The sequence below is a fragment of the Mesoplodon densirostris genome, chromosome 18, assembly GCF_025265405.1.
Source record: "Mesoplodon densirostris isolate mMesDen1 chromosome 18, mMesDen1 primary haplotype, whole genome shotgun sequence".
Classification (NCBI taxonomy): Eukaryota; Metazoa; Chordata; class Mammalia; order Artiodactyla; family Ziphiidae; genus Mesoplodon; species Mesoplodon densirostris.
Window position 1 is genome coordinate 4,675,254 of NC_082678.1, and position 19,331 is coordinate 4,694,584.

At 52.1% G+C, this 19,331-nt stretch overlaps 1 protein-coding gene across 1 annotated transcript in view; it reads right to left on the reverse strand.

Moving 5' to 3' along the window:
- The window catches only part of PLXDC1 (plexin domain containing 1), a 59,135-nt gene that overhangs the window by 19,967 nt on the left and 19,837 nt on the right, over positions 1-19,331 (reverse strand). Inside the window, exons 3-7 of the mRNA XM_060081645.1 lie at positions 11,953-12,096; positions 11,589-11,658; positions 10,861-10,983; positions 10,127-10,245; positions 9,075-9,174 (exon numbers count right to left, since the gene is read on the reverse strand). Coding sequence (XP_059937628.1) covers positions 9,075-9,174; positions 10,127-10,245; positions 10,861-10,983; positions 11,589-11,658; positions 11,953-12,096 — 556 coding nt within the window. The remainder of the gene's footprint in view (positions 1-9,074; positions 9,175-10,126; positions 10,246-10,860; positions 10,984-11,588; positions 11,659-11,952; positions 12,097-19,331) is intronic.

The window sequence follows — 19,331 nt, forward strand, 5'->3', positions numbered from 1 at the left end:
CTTCCAGATCCAGCTCAGGGCCACTTCCTCTGAGTGGCCACTCTAGACCAGCTGCCTCTTATCACCCCCTCTACCCTGTGCCCTCCTCTCACTGCACTTACGTTGTGTGGTCATTAGGGTTGATTTGGAGGGTGGGGACCATTCGACTATGATCACCTGGTCCCGAACCTGACCCACAGTGAGCACTCTGCAAATGTCTGCAGATGGACAGGCTGACCTTGGAGAACCTCTCCCCTCCTTGATGGAGGGGAGAGCAAGTTTCAGGGCCTGGAGCCAGGCTTATGTCTTGCCTCGGTCCCTGCAGAAACTTCCTACAGGACCTCAGAGTCAAGAGCCCTGAGTTCTGAGTCGAGTTCTGCTCCTGACAAGCAGGGTAACCTTAGGGCCTCGGTTTTTTGTCTGTGAAGTGGAAAGACATTAACACCTGCCCCAACACCCTTGGGAGGAAAAAGCTGGAATTGTAGATGAAATGACTTCTCCTAAAATGGCAGTCTGAGATGTTCTGATAGTTCCCACCAAACCCCCATGCCCACCTAAGAACCGTGACTTGGGGGTGGATTCCTTCAGCTCCCAAAGGCAGGCCGTCAGCCGCTGAGCTGCGTGAATGAGTTTTCCCATGAGGGGAAAAGGCCACTTAGTATTCGGTCTGCCCAGCACCCCTTCTTCCTTCTGGAAACAGAAGGAACTGCCCCCAGCCCCTTCCTACATGTGGTCTGTGCTGCATCTTCTTTCATGACCCTGCCTCCCTGGCCACACAGTGATTGGTCCAGGGCTGGGCATCTGATGAAGTCAGACCCATCAGAGACCTTCCCTGGGACTTTTAAACTATAACCAGAAGGCCCTTTGCTCTCCAGTAATACTGCTAAGAAGATGCAAGCTCGGCGTCCATGAATGGCCATGATTCCAGTCTCCAGGGGAAAGCCAGAGGATGAAGCCACCTCGTGGAGAGAAACTGGCGGCATTCCAGGCTCTGGAGTCCCCGAACTGCCCTGGTCTTATCTTTCCAGTTGTTGGCTCTTCCTTTGGTTCTTTGGGCTACTTTAGTATCCCCAGTGCACTCCTTTTCACTTAAGCTAGTTTCAGTTGGGTTTTTGTCACTAGAAGCCCAGAGTAGGTGGGCTAAGTTTCTCACTCAGCTGGAGGGGATTTGGAGAAAAGTTTCCCGAGATGGTAGCAAAGCTCAGTGGGGGCATCCATGAAAAGGAGGGTGTCCTGTGCAACCGCTGGGTGGCCCATCCTGAATGAAGAATCTAGGGGAGCATCCACTGCTCAAAAGAACATCTCAGCTACGTTTCTGTCATTTATTTATCCTCAATTTTGGAACCGTTCCCTCCTACTTAACCCAGGATTGAACCCCAGGTGGTCTGACCCAAAGTGTGCTCTCTTTGCACCACACCCCACTGTCCTGCTGCAGAGCCTGGAGACACCTCAGACCCTGAAGCATCCGCGACCACAAAATATCCTTGAAACATTCTGTGCAATGAAAAGGAAACTGCTCCGGCGCTGGTGGCCGCAGCGCTACCCCGGAACTAAACAGGAATCTGCAGTCCACCTCCGCAGTCCACCTTGAAATGCGAGCACTACACACCCACACCCACACACACACACACACAGATTTTTTCTAATACAAGAAAGGCCCTTTGCCAAGCAGGCGTGGGTCTGAAGGAGATTGGGGGCACTTTTCCGTCATTCAGCTGCCCAGAAGAGGCATCGATTTTCAATTCACCGAAGGCCCCTATGTGCTGCAGGGCCCCCCTGTGTGATACCAACTGCTCTGCGAAGGTGGACTGGGCTTGGGGTGAGCCTGCAGGATGTGAGACATTAGGTGGAGGATGGGGAAGTTCCAGGCAGCCTTTCACAGCTCCGTCCCACCCACTACCCCCAGAAGCCATCTCTCCTAAAGAATTACCCCTTTTAACACGGAAATGGAATAGGATAAAAAATAAAGGTGAGGGCTTCCCTGGTGGCGTAGTGGTTGAGAGTCCACCTGCTGATGCAGGGGACATGGGTTCACGCCCCGGTCCAGGAAGATCCCACATGCCACGGAGCGGCTGGGCCCGTGAGCCATGGCCGCTGAGCCTGCACGTCCAGAGCCTGTGCTCCGCAATGGGAGAGGCCACAACAGTGAGAGGCCCGCCTACCGCAAAAAATATAAATAAATAAATAAATAAATAAAATGAAGCTAATAAATAAATAAATAAATAAATAAATAAATTAAATAAAAAAAAAATAAAGGTGAAACTTCAGGTCTTCCGAGGTGCCTGAGGCCATGGGGTCTAGACTCTGCGTAAACGTTTCTTTCTTAATCTGCCTCGTCTTTCCAGGCTGAGTTCAAATGACAGGCCCCCCTTGAAGACATCCCCCACCCTTGGGTGCAGTTAGTGGCCCCTCCTCTGAGCTCCACAGCCTCCTGTGCACTGTCCAGTGTCACCTGTTTCACAAACATTTACTTTGCTGGCCACCTCCCCCAAGGCCATGAGCCCCCCAAGAGCTGAGCCTACAAGTTCTATGTCTCTGTCCCCCAGCCCCTCGCACCAGGCCCTGCACAGAACAGGGTCTCAGGAGATGACTGTGAATGAATGAATGAATGGCTTACAAATAGTCAGGAAAACCCCAGCAACTTAGTATAACTTCAGCCGGCAGCACAAAGGAAGAATACCCTTCCTCCTCAGCCCACCACAGATTACGGCCTTTCTCAAAAGGGCAGCCGCCCACGGGCCACGAAAAGCCAGACCCTCCCGAAGTTAGAGCTCAAAGGAGGAGGAGAATTGGCTTTCAGGATTCCTCCACCTGCAAGGATACAGGGGAGAGCCTGCCCTCGGTCAGAAGGCAGGTGAAATAGGAGGACAAAGGGGGTCAGGGTTGGGGCATGATAGAGACACGGACTTGTCAAGGGAGTCGAATTCATGGATAGAGACACATAAACAGCAGCTGGGAAAGGCGGGGCTCCCAGCAAACCCCACACCAGAATCTAGGAGTGGGTCTCCCCACCAGCCCACTGGGGAGCAGAGGTGGGGACGTGCCTCAAGTGAGGGCACAGCCAGTGATGATCAGATATCCTCCAAAAAGCAACACAGCCCTACCAGCAAGGGTGGGGGAGATGTGTGTGGTAGGAAGTGGGAGGAGGGTGGGCTGGCAGAAACATATCTCTGATTAAAAATAGTTGCTCACGGGCTTCCCTGGTGGTGCAGTGGTTAAGAATCTGCCTGCCAATGCAGGGGACATGGGTTCAAGCCCTGGGCCGGGAAGATCCCACATGCCACGGAGCAACTAAGCCCGTGTGCCACAACTACTGAGCCTGTGCTCTAGAGCCTGTGTGCCACAACTACTGAGCCCACATGCCACAACTACTGAAGCCTGCACGCCTAGAGCCTGTGCTCTGCAAGAGAAGCCACCACAGTGAGAAGCCTGTGCACCACAACGAAGAGTAGCCCCTGCTCGCTACCGCTAAAAAGAAAGCCCGCAGGCAGCAACGAAGACCCAAGGCAGCCAAAAATAAATAAATAGATAAATTTATTTTAAAAAAATAGTTGCTCACTTCAGCTGCCAACTTGTACTTTTTTAAGTGTCTGGTTTGGCAATACTTTTATTTCTTGATAAACAGATCCCTTAATATCCCCGCCTGTGTTATTTGCTTTTGGATTATCTCGCCAACATCTGGGGCTTGCCCAAGGACGATGATGTCCATCTGCCTGACCGACAGATCCCTGCCGGAACCAAGACGGTGGCCGCCCCAGCGCCACATTTCTGGAAGTTTGAGACATTTCTGTTTTATCTCTGCTTCTATTCATCAAAGATTCAGAAACACTAAGGTCCAGACATGGAAAGCCCTGTCATGCAATCAAGAGATGTTCATGGCTCAAAAGCGAGGTTGGCATGTCCTGTTCTGTTTCCACACCAGATACCAGCAGGGAGAGGGTTGGTTTGGTCAGAAGAAATCAGACTGACAGGTCCAGCCACAAACTTCCCTCCAAAACAGTGGTTACGATATAAAAAAATCTAAGATGGTGGCTCAGGAAAAAGTTTTCATTTGCTCATTCACATCTTCCTTTGCTCATTTGGTTATTCTTTTAATAATCATGAATTGAGCCCCATCAGGGGACCCCAGAGATAAACACAATGAGGGTCCTGTACCCCAAGGAGCTTTCAGCCCAGGAGGGGAGGGAGGAGAGACCTCCTCAGCACAGATGCAACGTAGAAAAGGGCAGAGGGAGGAGAGGAGGTGAGAAACGGTAGCGGGAAAAACAGAAAAGAAAAAAAAAAGAAAAGTGAAAAACGGGGCGGGGGGGAGGGGGGAGGGCCCCAAGGTGGATAAAAAGCTACAGTGAAGAGCAGTGTAAAGGATCCTTTATCAGGAGCAGGGAGAAGACAAGCTGGGCCAGATCTGGTGATGACACCCCCCCACCCCCACTTGGCTTCTCCTTCTCATTCCTCTGCAGCCAGTTCTGGGGCCTCCCCCTTCCCCACCCAGCTGCCCAGCACCAAGGTACAGCACAGGCCTCTGCCACATTTCTCAAGCCTGCTTTTGAAAGGAAAGGAAAGTTCTGGTAAAGGAGAAGGCCCAAGTGTTCAGGCCGTCCAAGGCCATTCTGGGGTCAGCCAAGGGGCGGGCTACAATTCATTAATGAATTAATACAATTCCATTAATTCAGAATCTCTGTCAGTTTTGACACTGGCTACCCCAAAGTTGCTTTTATACTGTCCATGAAAGAAAGGGTTTCTTAAACAAATGAAGAGAGGAAATTATATTGACTTCTGGGGGCCCCTCCAGTCAAATAAAGAGTGCATCAGCTACCCTCTGTGTTTTGCATGCTTCTGCAAACCGACGCTGCTCATCTGAATCTTTTCTCTGCGTCAAAGCCTGCAGAGCAGTTTCTGCAAGGAAGTAATGGTAAGAGAAACTCTGGTTGTTTTCAGCATTTTCTTCCCTCAACCCCAGGAATGAGACTGTGCAGAATTCCCTCCACCCTCAGACAGGGGTGGGAGGAAAGTGTTTGGAGCCTGAGGGGAGGAGAGGGTCCCGCAGACAGGGTTCAGGGACTGGGGGATTCTTGAATAGTGGGGAGTAAACTCCACTCCTCACAGGGCCCCAGGCAGGGAGGAACCGAGCTTGGGTACAAGAGCAGTGACATCACTCATTCTGTAGGACAAGTGGGTTGGGACAACGGGAATATTCGAGGTGAATATCCCGGTGATAGGGTATGCAGACCAGAGGCTTCTACCTGAACTTCTATCATGGTTTTTTGGGATTTATTGTTATTTGTAGCTCGACCAAATTCAAACGAATTCCCTGCTTGCTGGGTTGAATATCAGACCCAGAGGAATCTGATCTCTCAGCCACATAAAAGCCATCACTCCGAAAAGCAGAGGTTGTAGCCCATTTTAAAACCCAGTGAAGGCCATGGATACTGCCCCAGAAAAATGCATGCACGTGATATGCTCCACCCGTACCTCTATGTTCCTTCTAAAGTCCCTGCCTGCATGCCCAAGCTAAAAAATATCTGACAAAAAGAGAAGCGATTATCAAAGCACTCACCCCCCAAACTCAGATGTCAGGTCCTGTTCTCACTTAGTGTCACCACAGGGCAGGGGACAGGGTCTCTGCTCCACCCATTCCCATCAGCACTCACTCTCGAGCTGCTACTCATTTTTTGAGCACCTGCCCTGCTGCAGGCACTGGGCTAAGTGCTGGGGCCACGGCCAGCCCCCAAGGAGCTCACAGCCAGTTGGGGAGAATATGGATGAGCCGGACAGTGTCATGAGTTCTATATTAAAGCTTTTAACAAAGTGCCGGGGGGATGGAGGAGGAAGCTGTGAATTCTGCTGCATGGAGGAGGCAACATCTGAGCTGGACCAGTGAATGAGGAGGATTTGCCAAGTGGTAAAAGGACTTCGGGGGTGGGGGGCATTTCATACGAGGAACTGCATCAGAAAGATGCAGATAGCCCTTGGCATGTTTGGGGAACCCAGGGCATGCAGACCAGTGCTGCCCAGACAGAATGGTGGGTGACAGGAGGGTCTGGAGATGAGCCTATAAAGGTGGGCTGTGACCATAACATACATGAGAAATATAATGAACACTGTTGTCTGCTACATACGGAAGTTGTTACGAGAGTAAATCCTAAGAGTTTTCATCACGAAGGAAAAAATCTATTTTTTTCTATGTCTTTAATTTTGCATCTGTATGAGGTGGTGGATGTTCACCAAGCTTATTGTAATCATTTCGTGACGTATGTGAGTCAGATCATTATGCTGGACACCTGAAAGTAACACAGTGCTCTATGTCAATTACATCTCAATAAAACTGAAAGAAAAAAAAAAAGTGGGTTGTGCCCAGAATCAAAGGACTTTGAATTGATGCTTTGGGCAACAAGGAGCCAGAGAATGACGTGACCAGATCTGTCTGGCAGTGACAAGAAGGACTGGGGGACAGAGGGCAGGGAGACTGGAGGCCAGGAGCCGCTGGGCAGAGTATGGCAGTCAGGCATGGGTTTCGCTTGGTGGGTGGACCCAGCACCTCCGAGAACAGCAGCTGGAGTCACCGAATCCAGCGGCTCCCACAACAGAGCCCTTGCGTCTCCTTCTGGTCTCACGGGACAGGCGCAGCTGCCCTCCTGTTATTTCAGGTGGGCTCTGCTTCCTCCCCCGCCCCTCGTTACCCCACCTCCTCACATCTCCCTGGCTTGCTCTAAAACAGCCTTTCATTCCAGAATCACAGAGGAGCCTCAGATGTACACACTCCTGGGGGATCTGACTTCCTCTAATCCACCCTCATTCAACAGCTGGATCCAACACAGATTTCCTGAGACTCTCCCACTGGGCACAGAGAGAGCCCTGTGAGCTGTGAGGGAAGCACAGACCCCGCCCCGATGATGCAGTAATGCATGGGGAGGGGGGTGGCATGGACACCAAGAATGGTCCTTACTGCAAAGCAGCCTGGGTGTGTGCAGAGCCTGGGTGTGTGTGGGTGTTTGGGGAACTGAGGAGGAAAGGAGTCACCCCTCTGGGTGGAATGGGAGTGGGTCAGATTTACAAAGTCTCAATAGTGGACCCCGGGGTTTAAAAAACAGAAGATTTGGGTTTCAGTTCTACCTTTCATAGCTGTGTGAAAGCAAGTCATGCCACCTCTCTTAGCCTCTGTGTCCTCATTTAGAAAGAAACAAATGTACAGACTTCATTTACAATGTTGCGAGGATGATCCAATAAGATACTGTAAAGCTCGGTGTCTAGGGATGGGATTGTAATCGTGTGGTAAGCAGCCTCTAAAATGGCCCCCAGGGCTTCCCTGGTGGCGCAGTGGTTAAGAATCCGCCTGCCAATGCAGGAGACACGGGTTCGAGCCCTGGTCTGGGAAGATCCCACATGCCACAGAGCAACTAAGCCTGTGCACCACAACTACTGAGCCTGCACTCTAGAGCCCGTGAGCCACAACTACTGAAGCCCAGGCGCCTAGAGCCCGTGCTCCACAAGAAGAGAAGCCACCGCAGTGAGAAGCCCACGCACCGCAACAAAGAGTAGCCCCGGCTCACTGCAGCTAGAGAAAGCCCGTGTGCAGCAACAAAGACCCAACACAGCCAAAAATAAATAAATAAATCATTTTAAATAAATAAATAAATAAATAAATAAATAAATAAATAAATAAATAAAATAAAATGGCCCCCAATGATCCCTGCCTCCTGGTGTTCACACCCTGTATAATCCTATCCTGGGTGTGGGCTGGACCTAGTGACTTGCTTCCAACCAGCAGAATGTGGCAAAAGCGATAGGACCACACTTCTAAGATGAGGTTACAAAAAGACTCTGGCTTCCATCTTGCTCACACTCTTCCGCTGTCTTCCTCGCCTGCTCTGATGGAAGCCAGCTGCCACGTTGTGAGCTGTCCTATGTGGAGGTCCACGTGGCAGGAACTGAGGGGGGACACTGAATCTTGCCACAACCACATGAAAGCTCTTAAAAATGGATCTCCCCCCAGCAGTCACTGAGGTAACCCTGGGAAACACCTTGAGAACAGCCCGTGAAAGACTCTGAACCAGAGGACCCAGTTAAGTCATGCTTTGCTTCCTGATCCACAGAAACCCTGAGATAATGAGTTTGTTGTTTTAAGCCTCTAAGTTTTGGCATAATTTGTTATGCAGCGGTAGCTAACTAAGTAATACTGAAACTGTTTAGTAACCAACTCAGTACAGGCGTTGACCAATCAGAGCAGATGCTGACTGCAGCAACGCAGCAGGGTCTGAGCCACTCGCTAGAGCACTGGGAGTTCAGGGCGGGGACAGTGGAGGGGCAAGTGAAGTGGTGGGAATTAATCTTATGGAAATACTCACACAAGGGCATAAAAGCACCTATTTGCAAGAATATTCACTGCAGTATTATTTGTTGTAGTGAAAGATTGAAACAACTGACAAGTCTGTGCACAGGGGACTGGTTCAATTAAGGTACATCCACACAATGGGCCATCACACAGCCATTAGGAAGAATGAGACGTGTGCTGATACAGAATGTTGGGCCAGATATACTTTGTTCAGGAGCAGAACAGAGGACATCATATGACATCATTGGTGTTAACTATACGTATGTATACTTACCTGAAGGCTTGTAGCCCTGGAAATACCCTGGTAGCCCTGGTTGCCTCCAGGAAGGGAAATTGGAAGATGGGATCAGGGACAGGAGAGAAACCTAATTTTCCTGTCTCCGGAAACCCCCTGGGAGGCTCCTTCTATCATCTGGGGGTGGGGAAGCAATTATGGTTGTGTTCTGGGAGGACTCATAAACCCGAATTTTGTGTCTTTGGAGATTTTCTAAATAGAGGGTGTGCTGAGTGGAAGGGCCCTGGCTCCCCTCCCCCTCTGCCGCCAGAGCAGTGCCTCTCCCTGGAGATTTTACTGGAAAAACCGGTTCCTCTGCTTGAAGGAAGAAAAGCCGGAACTCATCCTGCCCCTTTTCTCCCCTCAGTTCCCACTCAGCTCTCCACCACCCCGCCACTCCCTGCCACTGCCACTGCCCCTGCCAGCCTGGCTCAATCTGAGCTGAGTCCAGTCCCATCCAGGGATCTCTGTGGATCCCTGGGGACTCACCTGGTACGTCCGGGGATGGATTGAGAATCATGAAGGCATCTGACAGGCCTGCTTTGACGGGGTGCTGGGACGAGCTGATTTCCAGGACGGGCATAGGGATCTGCAGCAGGAAGAAGAGGCTCTGTCTACCCCACAAACGCTCTTGGGCCAGCCTAGACTTCCCCTCCGAGCTCCAGACCCATCATCTGCCTGCTGGGCCTTGCCTCTTGGAGGACGCAGACATCTCACACCCAGTGGGGCCCCATCCAAATTCCAAGTCTTCCCCACACTATCTCCAAATACATGTCCTTTTTCTTTTCTCCCTCTTTGTGAATGGTACCTCCATGCAGGCGGGAGACCTGGGAGTCACCCTCAGTTCGCACCCCACTTCATTTCCCTCCTCCTCCATCTAATACATCTCCAGCCCTGTTAATTAGCTTGCTCACTGGCTCTCAAATCCATCCAGGTCTCTCCATCGCCCCCTCCCTACCCCAAGCTGGCATCACCTCTCTCCCACATCATCTCCCAGCATCCCCTCTGAGCCCCAGCCCTCGACTCTCCACTCTGGAACCAGAGCGTCCTTTTCAAAGGCAAATCCGGTTGTCCCCCTGCGCCCCGCTTCTTGCCCTCACTCTCTCCCCTCCGGCCAGGCTGCCTTCTTGCAGAGCTTTGTACCGGCCATGCTCTGTCCTGCCACAGAGCCTTTGCATGTGTTTTCTCGCTCCTGGAGCACACTTCATTTCTTTGCTTCCTTAGCTCCTACGCATTCTGCAGATTTCAATTCTTTTCCTCGGGAGAGCCTTCCCTGACCCCTGTTCAGGTAAAGAGCCCCGTGAATGGCTTTCCTGGCATCTCCATTTAGGAGCACTTGTCACAGTGGCAATTCTATACTTGTCCCCTCAATTAACATCTATCCCTCCAGCCAGACTCTCAGCTCCACAAAGGTAGGGCCGTCAGCCATCTTATTAACTGCTGTATCCCCGGCACCCCACCCTATGTCTGGCACATTGGAGGATCTCGACAGATAATTGCCGAATGAAAGCAAGGCCGTCTCTGCAGCTGGGCCCACTCACCTCTTTGTAGCTGAATACGATGCGGCCATCTTGGTGCAGAGCTGCCTGGAAGGTGAAGCTGCCCCTGTCCTCCCGGTCCTGGAGGTAGACGTGGTCCCACTGAACAACAAAGACTGTCCCTGGTGAGGAGAGCAGAGACCTGGCTGGACAGGGAGACAGCGAGGGCAGCAGGGCCCTGCGGCAACGGTGGCCAACGTGGATGGGCCACAGCTGGGCTTCCTTAGGGATGACGGGGCAGGAGGCAGGAGCTGGGCAGCCCACAGACAGCCTGACTTCCAAGCTGAAGAGGAACCGGAAAACCCTTCTGCAGCTTCCCCACCCCCAACCAGGTACGTGATTGACCATCTCCAACCCCAAGCATGCCCCTTCCTTCTTGCCTATCCTGACCCCTTGAGATGAAAAGGAGGAGAAATAGGGGAAACATCTGTTCTCCCGGGGTGGAAGGTAGGCGTTCAAGGGACAACCTGGTGAGAATAAGAAACACTAAAGGTCTCTGATATTTATTTCACCTCTACTAAGACCCAAGCGCTTTCATTTCATTATCTCATCAGGTAGCAGGCATTTTTGTCCCCATCTTACAGGTGAGGAAAATGAACACAGAAGGGTAGGGTGGCTGTCTTGCTGTGTGACTGTGGGCAAGTCCCTTGCCCTCTCTGGGACTTGGGCTCCTCTAAAGGGGCTGGACCAAGGGAGCCCTGGAGCGGGGTGACTTAAACTCTGAGCTCTGATCTCACCATTGTCAAAGTAAGCAACTGTGGAGTTGTCCGAGCGGCCAGGGTTGAAGTTGGCCATCAGAGGAGCCACATATTGAGTAGCCGTGAGCATCCGATGGACCACATCACCCATGAAGATGAAGCCTGGGGTGGGAAGAAGTGTAGACAAATCATCAGAGATGGCCCAGAGGGGTTGCTTCCTCGTGCAGGAAAGAGCAGTGTAGACGGGGCTGGAAGTGAGTCTTGGACCTCTGTCCACCAGCCTCACGTAGTGGGCATGGGTCTGGCATGTATGGAGCTAAAGGGCCCCAGACCAGAAGGTTCTCTCTGCCCCTCCCACCTCTCTCTGTCCCTTGGACAGTGCACAGGAATCAAAGACAGGCTCCTCATATCAACTGGAAGCCTGGTCCCAGGAAGCAGGCTCTCAGTGCAGTCTCCTCCCTCTCACTTACAGACTCAGAAGCACAGGGGCCAAGGGACTGACCACAGTGGCCCGCACAGACCCAGAGGGAGAGAAAAAAACACACACACAGACATACACACACACACAAGCAAGTCAGTTGATGTGAGGAAGCTGGGCTGAAACACTGATGACCTCTCTCCTGAGAGTGGGGTCCCAAGAGAGCCACATGTGGGACCCTCCCCAGTCCATCTGTAAAAACCCTGTCTCCAGGGAACCTTCCCAGATAGGTCCCAAGTTCTGGCTGAAATCTCCACACCCTCTCCCAGTCCCACAGACAAGGCCTTACCTCCGGTTGCTATGGTGATCTGCCGCAGAGGATGCCCGTAGAAAGGGAAATCAAAGGACAAGACCACTCTCTGCAGGGGATGGGAGAGAGTCAGCATGGGCCAACCTGCAGGCCAGAGGGCTGGGCATCCACATTGCCCCATGCTTATCTGGATGGGATTGTGTGTGGGGGGGTGTGCACAGGCGTGTCCAGGGCAGTACCACAGGAGGGCACTCCAACTCTGGCAAAAACCCCCAGGGTCCCCTGGAAGGCACTTCCCAGACCACAGACCTCAGGCCACAAGCCATGCCCACTGACCAGGTGTGGTGGGCTGGCCCCCAGCCTCCCAGCCCAGGGCAGCGCTGCCGGGGACTGGGGCACTCACCGAAGCCTGCCGGTGGGTGTTGGAGAGGATTCGGTGAACTTTCACTTGGCTCTGGTTGGCCTTGGCCACGTCCACCCACAACTCCCGGCTGCGGGGCTCGCTGGGACCATAGAGACGGGACACATAGTAGCTGTGGTTGTCCTCCTGTCGTTATCCAAGACAGAGCCCACAGGAGGCATGAGGAATCAGGATGCCAAGAACCACAGAGTCTGGATACAAGAATTCATGGCCCTCCCAGGGGGCCAGACCGTGGCCCAGAGCTGGTTTAGGCCTGGGAGCCCTTTGGCCCCGGAGAGCTCAGTACCTGCTCCCTAGCCATGTCCCCAACAGCTCTGGCTCCAGCTAAATCCATACCTGCTGTAGCCATGCTCCACCCTGCCATCCCCAAGACAAGCTAGGAGGCTTTTCCTACAGCCCCTGAGTCCCCCGCAGAGCACACCCAAGGCACGGCTCAACTTGGGAGGTGAGGGAGCATCAGGCAAGGCAGCCCCAAACAGAGCCCTTGTCTTCAGGGAGCTCCCAGACTGAGGGGGAGACAGACCCCCCTTCCCTGGGGAGTACCCAGTTTAGGGGAGAAGAAAATCCTGGATTCAGAAGCCACCAGTCTAAAGATGAAGGCACACCCTTGATCTTGGGGCACGGCTAGTCTGATGGAGCAGGTGGGACTTATACAAACAGAAGACACAGACACAGACCCTCCAGCAGAGAGATAAGACAGGGTCCATATTAGTCACTAAAGGGTTGAGAGACGGGAGAGAAGCAGCAACGATGCCTTCAAGACATTTTTTTTTTTTTTTTTTTTTTGCAGTACGCGGGCCTCTTACTGTTGTGGCCTCTCCTGTTGCGGAGCACAGGCTCCAGACGCGCAGGCTCAGTGGCCACAGCTCACGGGCCCAGCCGCTCCGCGGCATGTGGGATCTTCCCGGACCGGGGCACGAACCCGTGTCCCCTGCATTGGCAGGCGGACTCTCAACCACTGCACCACCAGGGAAGCCCGAAGACATATTTTTAAGCTTTACTATGTGCCTGATGGGGACAAAATAAAAGAACAAACCAGAACCCAGAGGGCTGGGGGTTAACTCTGTAAAGCCTCTCCTGTACAGGAGCATTTAGGGACAGGATTTAAAGGAGGCTGGACATGGGCAGCCGAAAGCGTGGAAGAGCCCAGGGAGGCGGCAATGTCAAAGCATTTCAGCCCGTCCGGGAGCACCAGCCACCAGCCGTAGGAGGAGAAGAGGCCGAGCCGGCAGGTCCACTCGGCCGCTGCCACAGAAATGGAGCCGCTGGCTCGTGCGGAGCCCTGGGCGTCGCGGGTCATTAATCAGGCTGTCGGGCAGCAGTGGCTGCAGACACAGCAGAGTGACCATGTTCTCCCTGCCAAGCCGCCAGCTGCCCAGCCAGCCCTTGCCCTGGGCCCAGCATGAGCAGGGCCGAGGGATGCCTGCTCTCTCCACCCGCCCGGAGACAGACTCTGCTCTTCTGACAAGTGACACACTCTGGGGACCTGGGATCGGGGCAGGGCTGGGGGAAGATGAGCAGGAGAAACATGGGGTTGGGGGTAGATTTCCCACTGCCACTGCCTGGTTCCTCCCCTCCAGTCTCTAGACAGCCGGCCCCTCCACCCATCCTTAGCACGGACGTCAAACAAATCTAAAACACATTCGAGGCCACAGCCCTCTGCTCACAAGCCATCGGGGCTCCCACTGCCCTCGAGACAAAATCCAAACGGCAGGGCTTCCCTGGTGGCGCAGTGGTTGAGAATCTGCCTGCTAATGCAGGGGACACGGGTTCGAGCCTTGGTCTGGGAGGATCCCACATGCCGCGGAGCAACTAGGCCCGTGAGCCACAACTACTGAGCCTGCGCGTCTGGAGCCTGTGCTCCGCAACAAGAGAGGCCGCGACAGTGAGAGGCCCGCGCACCGCGATGAAGAGTGGCCCCCGCTCGCCACAACTAGAGAAAGCCCTCGCACAGAAACGAAGACCCAACACAGCAAAAATAAATAAATTAATTAATAAACTCCTACCCCCAACATCTTCTTAAAAAAAAAATGTCCTGGTGTAGGTAATGGCCAAAAGAATTCAGAACACGGCAAATTAAAAAAAAAAAAAAAATGGAGCATCTCTGGAAACAATAATAATGATAAAAACATTAATAATACGGGCTAATATTTAAAAAAAAAAAATCCAAACGGCAGCCTCACATACGAGGTCTCACCGTGAACCAGCCCCACCTTCTCTCTAGCTTCACTTCTCTCTCCCTCTCTCCTTCGCCTGTGCATCCTGTGCACCCACTCACCAGACTGACTCCCCGACAGTCTGAGGCCACCAGTGGTCACTCATGCCTTTGCACACGCTGGTCCTCCTGCCTAGAATGACCTTGCTTTCTCCCCCTGGCAGATTCCTACTTCTTCAATGCACAGCTTAAACACCACCTTCTTATGGATCTTCTCCCCCAACGTGCCCAGTGAGGACCTCCACTGTCCACAGGAGTCCTCAAGGGCTGACTCATGGGTACAGTTTGTGAGAGTCACATGGGCCCATGCTTGCTGGCTTTCTGATTTTACTCCTGAAGCCACCTGAGGGGGTCACCCTGATGCCACCACCTCTGGGGTGCCCATGCCAAGGATGCTGCCTCCCATTGCCGTCATAGTCATTTACCCTGGGGTCCCAGGAGATGCCCAGAGGAGGAACCGCTGACCCCCAGTTTGCCCGTGGGCACTGGGGCAGCCGTGCTTATGCCCTGAGCTCACAGCTTCCCTCGGGAACGCAGCCCCTTCACCTTCTGCTTCTCCCCCACCCCACAAGAGACCAGATGCCACGTCTTTTCTCCCTGGGTCTCCAACTCTCCTATCTCCATCCATCTCTGCTGGGGTCCCCACCTTGACCCCCAAAAAAAACCAACCAAAAAAATTACCTGCCACCACTATGGAAAACAGTATGGAGGTCCCTTAGAAAACTAAAAACAGAATTACCATATGATCCAGCAATCCCATTCCTGGGCATATTTCCAGATGAAACTATACTTCAAAAAGATACATGCACCCTTATGTTCATAGCAGCACTATTCACAATAGCCAAGACATGGAAACAACCTAAATGTCCATCTACAGATGAATGGATAAAGATGTGGTACATATATACAATGGAATACTACTCAGCCATAAAAAAGCATGAAATAATGCCATTTGCGGCAACATGGATACAACTAAAGATTATCATACCAAGTGAAGTAAGTCAGAAAGAGAAAGACAGGGCTTCCCTGGTGGCACTGTGGTTAAAAATCTGCCTGCCAATGCAGGGGACACAGGTTCGAGCCCTGGTCCGGGAAGATCCCACATGACATGGAGCAACAAAGCCTGCGAGCCACATCTACTGAAGCCTGTGCACCTAGTCTGTGCTCTGCAACAAGGGAAGCCACTGCAATGAGAAGCCCGCGCACCGCAACGAAGAGTAGTCCCCGCTCGTCGCAACTAGAGAAAACCAGCGTGCAGCAGTGAAGACCCAACGCAGCCAAAAATAAATAAATATATTTTTAAAAAAGAGAAAAACAAATACCATATGATATCACTAATATATGGAATCTAAAATATGACACAAATGAACCTATCTACAAGACAGAAACAGACGCACAGACATAGAGAACAGACTTGTGGTTGCCAAGGGGGAGGGGAGGTGTGGGAGGGATGCACTGAGAGTTTGTGATTAGCAGATACAAACTATTATATACAGAATGGATAAACAACAAGGTCCTACTGTATAGTACAGGAAACTCTATTCAATATCCTGAGATAAACCGTAATGGAAAAGAATATAAAAAAGAATGTACATATATGTATAACTGAATCACTTTGCTGCACAGCAGAAATTAACACAACATTGTAAATCAACTGTACTTCAATTAAAAAAAAAAAATCACCGGCCAAGAAACAAAGCCCCTTGCACACAAACTCACATGCAAAGACATGTGAACAAAGGTGCCCAAGAGGAGTCTGAAGGCTCCCAGCCTGCTTCTGGGAGTCACATGGTGAGCGGTTTTTATTCCACCTCAAAGCAAAAACAACAGGGGGCCCTGACCAACACTGTGCATCTGACAGTCTGCAGGACTCCAGCGCTGAAGCCAGTTTAGGTTCAGCTGCAACCACTTGCCACAGCCATGGCTACAGCTCAACTCTTCTCTCCGCTAGCTCCAACAAAGGAGTGGTTTATTAAAGGGCATCCGTCAGCCTAAAATTTTGCCTGAAGAAAGGAAACCAAGTTTAGATGCTATTCAGCCCATCATTTAAATGTCTACCCCCACCGCCACCCCCAACCCCCAACTCTGAGCCCCTGACACATAGGGACAGTCAAGATCACCTCTGCACCCATGGCTCAAGGTCCCTGAATCCTTGATGCCTGAGTAGTGTTTGCCAAGGTGAGGCGAGGCCTGTTCTGGGAGTCCAGAACCTTCCTTTTGCCCTTTTATAGGAGAAGAAAGAGGGACCGGTGCCTGGCACAGTCAAAATTTTGGAAGTAAACCTGCCTCTCTAATTCCTAGGCTGTCTTACTATGACCAGTCGGGGAGGGGGACATGAGTGACCAACAGAGCAAAGTAGCGTCTAGGGGGCACTCTAGTCCTTTTGAACGCACAGAAGGTTTAACTGTGTCCTGCATAAAGCTATGTTCAAGTCCTAACCCCCTACCTTGAATGTGACCTCATATGGAAAGAGAGTCTTTGCAAATGTAATTAAGATGAGGTCATACTGGATTAGGGTGGGCCCTAAATCCAACTACAGGTGTCCTAATAAAAGAAAGGAGGGGGGCTTCCCTGGTGGCGCAGTGGTTGAGAGTCCGCCTGCCAATGCAGGGGACACGGGTTCGTGCCCTGGTCCGGGCAGATCCCACGTGCTGCAGAGCGGCTGGGCCCGTGAGCCATGGCCGTTGAGCCTGCGCGTCCGGAGCCTGTGCTCCGCAAAGGGAGAGGCCACAGCAGTGAGAGGCCCGCATACCGCAAAAAAAAAAGAAAAAAAAAGAAAAAGAAAGGAGAGGGAGATTTAGATACAGAGACACAGAGGGGACACAGGGAAGAAGGCCATGTGACAATAGAAGCAGAGATTGGAGTGATGCAATTTACAAACCATGAAACACCAAGGATTGCCAGGGGCCACCAGAAACTAGGAATAGTCAAGGAAGGATTCTTCCGTGGCCTTGCTGACACCTTGATTCAGACTTCTGGCCTCCAAAACTGTGAGACACTAAACTTCCCTTGTTTTAAGCCACCAAGCTTGTGATATGTTGTCATGGCAGCCCGGGGAGGCTAATACACAGGTGTGTGTTACGCTGCCTCAAGTGGGGCAACGCTGAATGTCTCCCCTTCCACGCCACCGCCACGTTTAGAACATTCTGCGGCTTCCCAGCTGTACTCAGATTGAAGGCCACGCTCCTCACCATGACCTACAAGGCTCTGTGGGGCAAACTCTAGACACTGCTTACCCAATATTCATTACCCCGCTTTTTTATGAATAGCACATTGATTTTGTAGCAAGCAAATTTGACTGCTTGTCTCTCTTGCCTTTGCCCTTCTCCTTATTCCTGCCTGGAATGCAGATGTGATGACTGCAGCTTCAACAGCCATCTTGTGAGCATAAGGACAAGAGCCACATCCTAAGGCTAGTGGAGTGGAGAGTTAGAACCTAGGTCCCTGGAGGGATGCTTGTGAAGTCCTCGGATTCAGCACTCTGTTATACGCAAACATGAATTCTTCCTGATGCATAGTAGTCTGGCCCCAACCCACCACCTCTACCTTCCCCCTTGCTCTCCATGCTCCAGCCCTGTTGGGCTTCTCTCAATTCCTGAAATCACCAAGCGCTTGTCTGTCTCAGGACCTTGGTACTTCCTGTATCTCCAAACCTCTTTCTCATTCAGTTCAGAAGCTGACTCTTCTCTGTCCTTCAGACCTCAGCTCAGTGGTCACTTCTTCAGGAGCACCTTCCTGATGCCCCCATTACACTCTCATTGTGCCTCAGGCTTCTCCCTCTCACTGTGTTGTACACTTGTGATGACTGACTTGACTTTTTTTTTTTTTGGCTGAGCTGTGCAGCTTGTGGGATCTTAATTCCCCAACCAGGGATTGAACCCAGGCCCTCGGCAGTGAAAGCGCAGAGCCCTAACCACTGGACTGCCAGGGAATTCCCTTGACTTGACTTTTAGATTTGTTATCTCCACACTTGCCTTTCCTGTAAGACCATAACTTCCCCACGGGTAAGGTCAGCTTTTACCTATGGTGTTTAAATGGTAATAAATGAATGACCATTCATAGTTTCAGAGCAGGACCATTCAAAGCATAGTTTGTTGAAAGCCTTCTCATCCTTTGGGTTTTTTTTTTTTTTTTTTTTTTTTTGCGGTACATGGGCCTCTCACTGTTGTGGCCTCTCCCGTTGCGGAGCACAGGCTCCGGACGCACAGGCCCAGCAGCCATGGCTCACAGGCCCAGCCGCTCCGTGGCATGTGGGATCCTCCCGGACCGGGGCACGAACCCATGTCCCCTGCATCGGCAGGCGGACTCTCAACCACTGCGCCACCAGGGAAGCCCTCATCCTTTGTTTTATTGCTACCACCATGCATTCTAGTGACCAGGGTGGGATGGTATTTACCAAACAAAGCAGGACAGCAGCTTATGGGGAACAGGTACTGTCAGGTACAGTGGGAGTCAGTACAGCTCCTACCTAGGAACCTGAGAGGAGGCTTATGTTTAAAACTGCTGCTTGGAGGCTTGGAAAGGGGTCCTGTTTCCATCACCTGATTCCTGGGACTCGCCTGGTCAGGGCGTTCACCAAACCTCCAAGCGCTGGAAATGAGGGCCCCTGCACAGAAGCCACGCTCTGCAGTTGTGACGCCCAAACAGACGTTAACACGTCTCTGGCTGCCTCATCTAAGAGGCAAAGGGTGGGGTGACTGGGGACGTTTAGCCCATTGCTCTGAGCCCTTGGTCTATGAAGGACAAACAGTCCACCGCCCCAGCCGGTGCCGCTCCGCTGCGGAGCCAGGCTGTGTGCTGCTGGGGGACCCTGGGACAGGCCTGTCTCATTCTTTGAGTTCCCAAGGAGCCCTCCAACGGCATCCCTTAACTGACAAAAAGTCTTGGACTCTCTCTCAAGGAGAGTCAGAAACTAAAAGAGTTGCTGCCTCTAACTCCCAGGTACACACTCTCTCCAATGTGTCAGCAGATCCCCGGGTGAGCACGGGCCTCCGTACCTATGGGTCCCCTGCTCAGGCCAGGTGGGCGAGGCTGAGGCTCTGCTTCTGGCCTCAAAAGTGCCAGGTGCAGCTGGCCTGCCAGGGGAAGGACTGCCTCAGGGGGCAGCGCCATGCAGAATTGGCCACAGGTCCCCAACAGGCCCCAA